Below are 11,366 nucleotides of genomic sequence, written 5' to 3' on the forward strand. Positions count from 1 at the left end.
AACTAACAACTATTATAATATTTATATCTAATTCATTATTGTCAGACAAAAAATATGTTTCAACGTTTTTGAAAGTTATCATTGTTGATATTTACAATAAATTTGTTTCAACGGAAAAATATTGACAGAAAAATTGCAAATAATTTCAGAGAATCGGGAAAAACCAGTTTCTGGAATCAATGCGATACTGAATCGGCCACAATTAGCCTCACTTGCCAGAGTTCAGTATTACAAATAAATTGGACTGGTTCAGCTATTCAATCTTACTGATATAAAGGGTAACGCAACCAGTCTAGGGGAGTGGGAGAACACTGTTATCCGCCCCCTCCCCCTTCCCTGTTAAATCCAAACTCACAGACAGCAGTATATAGAGCTGGGACAACACTCAACATCTGCTTCAAAATTATATCTTCTGTTTTTGATTTAAACTTTAACGATTTACAAAAATTTCCGGTATTTAACATTGGACGATACAATTAACATTCGGTTTAAATTTCAACTGGAAATATAATAATCAATAAGATATCTATATATATATATATACAACTTACAATAAGCAATAAATATGAATGTTAGAAATCAATAATAATTTTAGTCATTGAACAAACGAAAGAATGAAGGAATATAGATTGATTGAATTTAGATTGAATTTCGGTTGAATTATTTAGCGCATATTTACAACGACTTTTAACATTTAATTAAATCACACACAAAAAACTAAAAGCACAAAAACATTATATTCAAATATTCGCTCGAATTTAGAATTGATCAAAGTCGGAATGTTTTAAATTCAATTCTATTCCACTATAATTTGTATCATAACATCACCAGCAGAGGGCGTTTATATCTGCTGATTCATAGTTCCTCAACACAAGGACAGGTGGCGGTAATATCTAATTTGTAGTTCCAAAATACAACAGTAGGCGGCGATTCTCGTACCATGGAAATAGTAGGAGAGTAATAAATTAATAATTCATTTAACCAAGATAAGATAATTTATCTTATCTTAGTTTTGATAAATTCCAAAAGATGGCTCTGTCAACGATAATTTATATGTTCTCGATTATTTCAATAAGTGCCATCTAATAATTAGATTTCAAGTTTTCAGTGAAATGACGATCAAGTTGACGATGCCGTGGTGGAGAATTCCGTGAACGGACGGATCAGGTTGATGTCACGAGAGTCCAATAGGGGGCATTGATTATGCATCCATTCTCTGGTACGGGTTGTCATCTTTCATTAGACCTGAAAAAATAGAAATCATGAGAATTAAAAACAAATCCTAAACAACTTAATGAAACACATCATACCTCTAAACTCTCTCCCTTTCCTCCCTCACTCCCCCCTTCCTCCCTCACTCCCCTCTCTCTAACTCCCCTCTCTCCTGGTTAGCTCTCAATAAGAAGCATTTGAACTGTTAGTTTTTCAAAAGTAATATTATATACCTTTGACTCTAGGAGGTGATTTGGGTTGATCTTCTTTAATTGGTAGGTCTATAATTAATGATAAGATAAATTAGTTTAATTCAGGGGAAGGTGTCCATCTGATCATTGACACAAGCCAGGGGAAGGTGTGACTAGGAGAATGGTACCAGCACGGAGAAGGGGAAGAGACAGGTCAAGGAGAATGGAGCGCTTCAGCAAGTAATCAATAAATCCACAAATAGACAGGTCAGGGAGAGGTGTTCATTCGAGCTAAATCAACAAGCAGACAAATCAGGGAGAGGTGTTCATTTGAGCCAAGTCTACGAGCAGATATGTCAGGGACAGGTGTTCAAACCACAATAGGAGCATTACTGACAATAGTGAATCTATTTTTCACATTTAAAACATGCACAAAACAATCTTTTGAATAATCATTAACAATGAAGGCAGTTTATTTTGAATGTTGTCGGCATGATAACAGGAAAATGTATATTCCCTTAAACCATTTTGAAATAGATGAAAGATTTTGTGATTAAGAACCAGTATTTACGCATCATTTATTCCAGAGATATAGAAAAAAGTAAAAGATTCCAAGCCTAAGATATTCTACCAGTTGTTGTGCTGACTGAGAATTCCAAGCCTAGGATATTCTACCAGTCATGTGCTGTGTGTGTGAACAACATCAAACAAATAAATTTACAAATTTAGTTTATGAATTTTTTGCTATAAAATGAAAATAAATTATCCAGACTTCATGCAACTAAATTGAGTAGAGCAAACACCGTAATAATAACAGAAACACCATCAGAGCATGCAAGACGACATTTAGATTGAAACTACAGTAGACTCTCAGCTCCCCCTAGTGGCCTGTCGTTGAGTCTACTGTATGAATTCACCTTCACATAATCAATGCTTCGGTATCTTCACTGTTAGTAGTAAGCATTCCTGTAAATCAGTAGTAATAACCATTCAATAGATACTGGGTTCTAGATCCACCTAGTTCCACCCTGCTTAATCCACATCCACCCTGCTATTCCACGCTACTACTATTACCCCTGATGAATGCGACCCTGGCGAGTGAGAGAAGCACTTACCGTATTTCCTTCTGATCTCATCTGCCTTCACTTTACGCTCAGCTTTCCTACAATTACACAAATATATATAAGACAGAGTTTGGAGACCGATCAGTACTGGGGGGGGGGGGGGGGGGAAACGCACCTCTCCTCAGCTTTCTGACGTCGTTCTTCGCGTTCTCGTTCCCATTTCTCTTCTTCCTGTTTGTATTTCTTGTTGACGCGTTTCTTACGGCAACAGCAACAATAGATACAGCAGCACGTCGAGATGAGAATGACGCCGGCGAGGACGCCCATTACTATCAACAATACCTTGAAATTCACTACAAAAACAAACAAACGATTTAAACCTCTTTCAATGAGACTATCGACTAGACGTATTTTATTAGCCAGAAGTTGGTTGTTGTTTACTATGCGGGCCTGATGATGACTAATAGTCTTTAACTCAAATTATATTCACTTCTATTCAAGCACTTTTTATCTATGGCTGAATTTATTGTGGTTTTTCTCTCTCATCTAACACAGATATCGTGTATCTTCTCGTCTGAAATATCATAGTTACAATGCTATTTCAAATATCGCACTGGTGATTTATCCAACATTTAACAATAACCAGTTTTAGAGCAGCCGGTAGATGCAGTAGTCTTTTACGGTCTTCAGAAATAAGGAAATTGCTTCATTTCAAACTGACGAGATAAGATTTTATCAGGGCTCAGTTCCACAGTTGTTAGTCGGACTTAACTCAGAGTTAAAATTAGTTCATTTTCAATGTTTTAAGAGTGAAAATCTTAACTCACAACCGTGGAACTGGATCCAGGATAATATCACAATCCTGTTTTACCGATACGGTATTAAGTGATAATTAGTTTTGTTAAAAGCCTGCTGCGGCAACTTACCGAGACAAGTTCCCCATCGAGCATAGTCAAGTGGACAGTCGTCACTGGATGGTAAAATATGACCAACAGGATACGGAACACACTTATTGCCTTTATAACAATACATACACTGAAATCATTACAAAACAGTTCATCAGTCCGGTCTCACTTAGACCTTATGAACAACTCGACCAAAACAGTTCATCAGTCCGGTCTCACTCAAACCTTACGAACAACTCGACCAAATTAGGAGTTTAGCCAAGTTTTAGTCACGATGAAATTTCACTGATATAATGTTCTAAGGCGCTTTAAACCGATAAACAGGTTTGTTTTTAGGAGTCTTTTTACTTCATATTTTTAGGTATCGGGTGTGGTAAGGAGTCTTTTTAATTCATCCAGGCTGGATATTTCTAGGTATCAGGCGCAGATTCAATGGATGGCCCAGCCGGCCCGCTCCCCCCTATTTTGATCGAGCTTACTTTCTCAGATGAAGGAAGCGTATAGGAATATTACTGAAATGACTGTGAGAATCATTTAACACAACGGGGGGGGGGGACGGGGGGAGCAGTAACAGTGTAGTATATAGAAGAGACAAATTACTTCCTGGTTATTTCAAAATATTGCCACCAAACGTAACGTAGTATTTTAGAACCAGGAAGTTATTTGTTACTACTGAAATGTAAAGGCAATGTCTATTAACGGTAGTCAGGTCCGATCCAGATCAAAACTGATAAAGAAATGTTCATTTGGAAGAACGTCAATAATCAAGCAATGGCTCGAAAAACTCACTACTAGTTGAATTGTAGGAGCAAGTGGAAGAGATGCAGCCACTAGGCGCAAACCATACTAATTAAACCATACTTTGTGGAACTCATTGCCAAAATCTATTCGTGATAGAGAGTCACTGTCAATTTTTAAAAAGAGGCTAAAAACTCACTTTTTAAATGAAAATTATGATTGAAATGCTGTAATGGCTTTGTATCGTTTTATATCTAAATCATTATTACTTATCCTGCGTAACGAGTCTGTAATGAGAATACCGCTATATAAAAATAAATATTATTATTATTATTAATTACTCACCTCGGCAACTCGAACACAGTCATCACACGATCCGTTGTATTTGGCGCAAACTAGAAATTCAAACAGATCAGGAGATTATTGTTTTACTCAGATAGACGGCGGCTCCCGGGCCAGGGGGGGATGGGCGGGAGGTTTAGCCTGTTCATCCTTGAGGTATTTCCAGAAGTCGCCCTATTTTGAAAAATTCTGATCATCTTTCTTGGACCCAGTCACCCAATTTCCTGAGGAGGCCACACACCCCTTCTCTACCTGTCCTCGACCTCCTTCGAGTCATGTTTGAATTGACAATTTCGAGTCGTTGAATTGATCAGATACGTACCCTGTGTAGGTGTGAGGGTTGTCGTAGGGGGCGCTGATGTCGTGATCTGAGCGAATGAAGCGGAAAATGACATCAAAATCACGAGACCAAAAACAAACCACGAAATCATCGTCGAGAAAAACGAAACTTGTGAAGAAGTGGTATTAATCCCGGTCATGATTTCAGCGATGATTTAAACCGGTTTAAATTAGACTGGTGTTTGTAAATCCGATTCCTCGCTGTTCCTATAGTTCCCAGTTCGATCCTTCTAACGATTTCACTCTCATAAACCAACTGTCAACAGACAGAAAAAGGCTATTTTTAGAATGTGTCGCAGTGAAAAAAAAATTTAATCTGCCCACTAAAATATGCAGCATGTCATCAGAAAAATATCAGAATTTAAACCAATACAATTCAATTTAGTTATATTGCAACCAATCAATTCAATTAAGATATATTACCAAAACAACAGCGGGCCGCTGCGCCGGGTTCAAAGATGCTGCTGCGATCAACCCGAAACTCGTAGAAAAGAACACGATTCTTCAATTTTAGATTAATCCTCAATCTTATGTCCGAAAAATAACGACACAAAATTTTCATAGAAGTAAATTAAATGTTTTATCATTCAATAGTAAATTAAAGCATTACCGTAAAATAACAATAATCAATCATCTAGATGGCGCTATTGTGCACATTGGAAATTTAGAGCCCGGCGCACCCACAGCTTTGGTTATCTATTAAAACACACTTGTTCCACCTAGTGAGAAAATACCGTCCCGGGTCAACGTGCACTGGGTCATTGCGGGAACTACCGCCGAGTCTCGCTAGTGCCACCTGGTGGAGGAATCAAAACCATTTTTCAAATCTGATATTATCTGGTTGTATGTGTTGATGTTTGAGTAAATCAGCGATACTGTTCGTCATGGCAGACGGACCACAAATAAAACACAATAAATTCTGTTTATCCGCGACATTCTCTAGAACTGAACGGATGTCTTCAGATTGAATTCTACGATTACCTGTAACACATAAACCAGACCCCGGTTTTATTTAAAACCGTTAACGCTTAAGACCAGTCTTAGCGCACTTCAAATACTTACTGATTTCACAATCTGCTGTTTTCAAATCATCCTCTAAATTTCCAGTCACGAAAAACTTGTGAGAAAACTGCGGCAGTTTTTCACAGGTTTTCAAAATTTCATCCTAAAGAATAGAGAAATTACAGTTTGCACAAATCAAGGATGAAGATCTGGATCCAGATCAATCAAAGTTTTTTAGTTTGATTTGTTTCGAAGCGACTAAATAGCAATTAAAGCCATAAATTGAGTCAAACTTTTCTGTGAATCTGAACTTCTGAAAAGTGGGTTCTTAAAACCACTCATACGCGAGACAAGGAGCGCATTAAACAAAGATTAAACCTCTTGTCCTTAATTCACCTTGAATATGAGTTCTTTGACAGATGGCGCGGAGAACATCAAATGTACACTACCCAGGGTTGGATTGTTGCCGCTCGCACCGAGTCCAATCCTTTCGGAATATAGATCCGCTAAATTCTGCCACATACAGTATAGAGGATTGACACCAACGCCACCTGCCAGGAAGAGTATATCACGCGAGAGATCAGCATCAGATACGGGAGAATAGAAATAATCTCCACCAACGCGAATATTCACCTGACTACCGGCGCCACACTGTGAGAAAATAGGAAAATACACCCCTATGACATCATCAAATTACCTACTAGGTCTACTCGCAATATATTTAGAGATTTGAATGATCTATTGACAGAAAAGATGTCAAAAATCCCCCTATGACATCATCAAATAATCTATAGATTTCATACTCACATCAGAGTGGACCCAGTTAGTGATTGGATGTATACTCTGTTTCACAGCTAGTTCTAGAATGCCGTTTTCTGCCATTGTTTTCGGTGTTGAAACCATTGAAAATCCTGTACATTCTTTCATCCCAGGAACGTAAAAATCAACCCTACAAAATTCATTACATCATTTCTCAGCATCCACACAGCTCAACACAATCTAAAATATTTCAGAACGCACCATTGTCCGGGTTTAAAAGTAAGTCTTTGATCTTCAACTTTCAGAATCATGCGTTTGATTTTCGGTGAAATATTTTCGATCTTTTCGACAGTAGCAGCCGACAGGATCTAGGAAAGAAGATACCAAACATTACTAGTCCCAGCAGTTCATAGGGAGCTGTGACTAGCGCCCCCTAGTGCCGGCACCAGGATCTAGGAAAGAAGATACCAAACATTACTAGTTCCAGCAGTTCATAGGGAGGAGCTGCGACTAGCGCCCCCTAGTGCCGGCACCAGGATCTAGGAAAGAAGATACCAAACATTACTAGTTCCAGCAGTTCATAGGGAGGAGCTGCGACTAGCGCCCCCTAGTGCCGGCACCAGGATCTAGGAAAGAAGATACCAAACATTACTAGTCCCAGCAGTTCATAGGGAGCTGTGACTAGCGCCCCCTAGTGCCGGCACCAGGATCGAGGAAAGAAGATACCAAACATTACTAGTTCCAGCAGTTCATAGGGAGGAGCTGCGACTAGCGCCCCCTAGTGCCGGCACCAGGATCTAGGATAGAAGATACCAAACATTACTAGTCCCAGCAGTTCATAGGGAGGAGCTGTGACTAGCGCCCCCTAGTGCCGGCACCAGGATCTAGGATAGAAGATACCAAACATTACTAGTCCCAGCAGTTCATAGCGAGGAGCTGTGACTAGCGCCCCCTAGTGCCGGCACCAGGATCTAGGATAGAAGATACCAAACATTACTAGTCCCAGCAGTTCATAGGGAGCTGTGACTAGCCCCCCCTAGTGCCGGCACCAGGATCTAGGAAAGAAGATACCAAACATTACTAGTTCCAGCAGTTCATAGGGAGGAGCTGTGACTAGCACACCCTAGTGCCGGCACCAGGATCTAGGATAGAAGATACCAAACATTACTAGTCCCAGCAGTTCATAGGGAGGAGCTGTGAATAGAGCCCCCTAGTGCTGGCACCAGGGCCTAGCACTGACAGCTCTTAGTGCCTTCAATGAATAGAGATTAAGAAAATGAGTTCAAATTCTTACATTTCCTCGTTGATCATTGGCTGTTATTTCCAGGTGAGTTTTACCACCAGCTCCATTAGTTCTTGAATTCATCATCCTAACAGAAAGAAAGAAGTACAGAAATAGTCAAAGGCCAATGACCCCATTGGCAATAATACCGGGCCATAGCGTTCCTGGGCCCCGAGGATGGGACCACTCAGCAGATGTTTGGGTAATTATATGCTATGTACTCGCTTGTAAACTCAATATACAAACCAATCCGTCAATACATTGAAAATACAATCCAATTAACCAGATAAATACGGGTTCAAAGTACATACACCGAAAAACCCCGATACTAATAGAGACCGGCTGGTGGCGCCATCTCGATTGTTGCTGAATTTTACATTTACGGTTGGTTTTATAGGTTATAAGACAATATCAATACATAACATTGCAGATGAAGAATAGCTCTACCTTCTAAAAGATCGTACAATCGGTTTACAGGTTCTGGTGGCTCTTGTTAACATATTTAAACAACTTTCTTCGCTATAATATCAAAAAGGATGTCATTGCGTAATGATCTCGTAGCTGATACTAAATCCAAGTTAGCGGAAGCAGAAACTGTCAGTAGGGTTCGAATCCTTAGGGCAAAACCTCTGTACAAAACAATATGGAAAATGCCGATAATTGATGATATATACAAAATGATTCAAAAACCCATAGACCTCTACCAGGCTTCCATCCAATCGTGATATTTTATGAGGATTCCTCGACCAGCCCGCAATTCAATAATTCAGATCGGTTTATTTCGATAATTAGGACATCTCGGGAAAATCAATTCAATTCAATACGAGCGCGCGATATCGTGGAGCTTTCAAGGTCGTTTTAATTAGCACGAGTGTTTTTCGCGTCTGGAACTGTTTTAATTAGTTGTGTTGTAAAATGTCTAACGGTCAGGAATCAGATACTAAATCAGCCCGAGATCAGGTACGAGAATCAGTCCAACATTTCTATCCGTTTACAGCCGTTTTTAAATCCGGAATCGTTCGTAAAATCGACACGAAACGACGTAAATTACCATACTCTAGTGGCGCCCTCTCACTTAATGACCATTAATCTATTTCAGGTTAACGAATTAAAAGACAGAACAAAAGTAGAAGTAAGTTTTAATTCGTTTTTGAGTCACGTGTGATATCCATCGGGCGGGGCGGGTTTGTAGCAGTAGGTAAAGAATTTTAAGCCCTATCCGCGCCAGCCCAGCTCCGGGCCAGGCTAGTTAGTACTAATAATCATGTACTGTTATTGTTGGGGGGTGCTGTGTCAGACAATCCCCTCCTCCCCAACCCCGTGATTGACAGCAGTTCCCCTTTCCCCTCGCCGAGTCAAGTTAAGCTGCTGATTGACAGTTCCCATCCTCGCGGTTGACAGCCCCTCCTTCCCCACCCAATGATTGACAGCTCCCATCCTCGTGGTTGACAGCCCCTCCTCCCCCACCCAATGATTGACAGCTCCCATCCTCGCGGTTGACAGCCCCCTCCTCCCCCACCCCTCCCTCTCTAACCAATGTTGTGTGATGGATTATTTTATTTATTTTGACAGGCTGAAGACATCGTGAAGTCAATTTTCCCGAAGAAAGTTTTAGAATTAGAAGAACTTATAAAAGTAAAACTTTCACTCCGAGAATCTCAATCGCTTCGATAAGTTCTCGATATTATTCATAGATGGCGTTGTTATTAATTTCAGTCACCGTTGCTAAGTTACAATCGTCTGACAGAAATAGAATGCGACCTGGGAATTCCGAAACCTCAACCGATCACGTTAAACGATGGCGGACCGGCGGTTAAAAAACGGAAAACACGTCACGATGAGAATCATATAACAGCAGACGATAACATTACAGGTACCTGTTACATGTGCATGTTACATGCAGTGACATGCGACATGTACATGTTAAAGTTCCATTTCATTCAACAAAAAGCAAACCTAAATACACTTATAAATATATTACTTATAGATAGATATTGAGTGTTGCATGTCATATGTGCCTGTTACATGTGACATGTACCTGTCACATGTGCCTGTGGCAGTCATATTAAAGTTCAATTTCATTCAATAAAAAGCAAACCTGCATTCACTTATAGATGTGTGTTGCGTGTCACATGTGCCTGTTACATGCGATATGTACATGTCACATGTGCCTGTTACATGCGATATGTACATGTCACATGTGCCTGTATGGTTAAACATGTACATGTTTTTGTTGTTTATTTGAACAGGTTGTAAAGTGTTCAGTCTTCCCAATGGAACTGTCTCTAGTAACATGCATTTAATAGAAATAGTCGATAATCTAAAACCACACATTCGAGATCTACTGGAATATACTAACACGGTCAGTCAGTGCTGCCATCTATTAGACACCAGCAGAAAACATTAACTCATCACTAGAAATAACGTGAATTTATTTTCGGTAACTTTCTAGGTGAAAATGTGGATCACATACATGATTCCTAAAATAGAAGATGGCAACAATTTCGGAGTTTCCGTTCAGGAGGAGACGATGGCTGAGGCTCGGACGGTCGAAACAGAGGCTGCTCAACACATGGATCAGATAACTAGATACTTCATTTCACGTGCGAAACTCGTCTCTAAAGTCGCCAAATATCCACACATCGTAAGCCACGCCTACTCATTTACATATCGACACGCCCACTTTATAACTAGAGCTTAGTTAAAGTTTCTCTATTTTTAATAGGATGATTATAGAATTGTAGTTAAAGAATTGGATGAGAAACAATTCATGACGCTTCGACTAACAGCGACTGAACTTAGGAATAGTTATGTAAGTACGGACTCGTGTTAAACCACGCCACCTGGTGATTAAATGTATGAAATACTCCCGCTCAAAGTCATGTGATTGATGATCGACCCATTGTCTTATCAGTGGCCAGAATTCATTTGTTATCTCCTGTGTTCCAGCGAGATCCAATGCCATCATTGAGAGCCAACTACAGAAAGTTTCCTAGTATCTCTAGCCCAAAGAGTCTGAATTACTAATGTTTGCCCAATAGACCGAATTGCTAATGTTTGCCCAAGAGCCTGAATTACTAATGTTTGCCCAAGAGCCTGAATTACTAATGTTTGCCCAAGAGCCCGAATTGCTAATGTTTGCCCACGAGCCTGAATTGCTAATGTTTGCCCACGAGCCTGAATTGCTAATGTTACTCCGCGGGCCGTCATTACATCACCAGTATTTTGTTTACAGTGCAGTTTACATGATGTGATTCTGAAGAATTTGGACAAGATTAAAAAACCACGCAGTTCAAACGTGTCGAACATGTTCTGAGCAGACGGACGCAGCCCGGGGAGCAATCGAGGGGCAGACGCGGGCCGGGGAGGAGGGGCGGACGGACGCAGCCCCGAGGAGGATGAGGGTCAGGGGTTAAACTCGTGTAACAAAATAAAAGTAAACATTTTGTAAATATAAATGATGTAAGAAACTACTGAGAATAAATGAAATAGTCTTACATTTTACAAAATCATATTCACCTCCTTCATTCTT

General features: G+C 39.9%; 3 protein-coding genes across 7 annotated transcripts; 1 reads left to right on the top strand and 2 right to left on the bottom strand.

Moving 5' to 3' along the window:
• Positions 1 to 30: 30 nt before the first annotated feature.
• LOC141912069 (pituitary tumor-transforming gene 1 protein-interacting protein-like) lies at positions 31 to 5,122 on the bottom strand. 4 transcript variants are annotated; one of them, XR_012620117.1, is made up of 8 exons: positions 4,775 to 5,122; positions 4,456 to 4,505; positions 3,394 to 3,502; positions 2,643 to 2,820; positions 2,519 to 2,565; positions 2,321 to 2,369; positions 1,446 to 1,493; positions 31 to 1,245 (listed from the first exon to the last, which is right to left on the bottom strand). XR_012620117.1 is itself a non-coding variant. In XM_074803251.1 (7 exons), exons 1-7 carry the CDS (start codon positions 4,929 to 4,931, stop codon positions 1,202 to 1,204), a joined length of 633 nt encoding a protein of 210 aa, XP_074659352.1. In that variant the 5' UTR covers positions 4,932 to 5,122; the 3' UTR covers positions 31 to 1,201. The 4 variants fall into 4 exon arrangements, 3 of the variants coding, with proteins under 3 accessions (XP_074659352.1, XP_074659353.1, XP_074659354.1); XM_074803251.1 differs by lacking the exon at positions 2,321 to 2,369; XM_074803252.1 differs by lacking the exon at positions 1,446 to 1,493.
• A 252-nt stretch (positions 5,123 to 5,374) lies between these two features.
• On the bottom strand, positions 5,375 to 8,393 carry LOC141911966 (oxidoreductase NAD-binding domain-containing protein 1-like). Of its 2 annotated transcripts, none has more exons than XM_074803096.1 (7): positions 8,282 to 8,393; positions 7,847 to 7,922; positions 6,814 to 6,920; positions 6,601 to 6,742; positions 6,190 to 6,444; positions 5,854 to 5,956; positions 5,375 to 5,772 (listed from the first exon to the last, which is right to left on the bottom strand). In XM_074803096.1, the coding sequence occupies exons 1-7, from the start codon at positions 8,332 to 8,334 to the stop codon at positions 5,600 to 5,602; spliced, it is 909 nt and encodes a 302-aa protein (XP_074659197.1). In that variant the 5' UTR covers positions 8,335 to 8,393; the 3' UTR covers positions 5,375 to 5,599. The 2 variants fall into 2 exon arrangements, with proteins under 2 accessions (XP_074659197.1, XP_074659198.1); XM_074803097.1 differs by lacking the exon at positions 8,282 to 8,393 and adding an exon at positions 8,081 to 8,128.
• A 267-nt stretch (positions 8,394 to 8,660) lies between these two features.
• LOC141911866 (proteasome activator complex subunit 3-like) lies at positions 8,661 to 11,328 on the top strand. Its single transcript, XM_074802939.1, has 8 exons — positions 8,661 to 8,794; positions 8,934 to 8,966; positions 9,407 to 9,469; positions 9,551 to 9,707; positions 10,084 to 10,196; positions 10,287 to 10,478; positions 10,560 to 10,646; positions 11,070 to 11,328. Exons 1-8 carry the CDS (start codon positions 8,750 to 8,752, stop codon positions 11,148 to 11,150), a joined length of 771 nt encoding a protein of 256 aa, XP_074659040.1. The 5' UTR covers positions 8,661 to 8,749; the 3' UTR covers positions 11,151 to 11,328.
• The last annotated feature ends 38 nt before the right edge of the window (positions 11,329 to 11,366 follow it).

The sequence above is a fragment of the Tubulanus polymorphus genome, chromosome 10 (genome assembly GCF_964204645.1).
Source record: "Tubulanus polymorphus chromosome 10, tnTubPoly1.2, whole genome shotgun sequence".
Taxonomy (NCBI): Eukaryota; Metazoa; Nemertea; class Palaeonemertea; order Tubulaniformes; family Tubulanidae; genus Tubulanus; species Tubulanus polymorphus.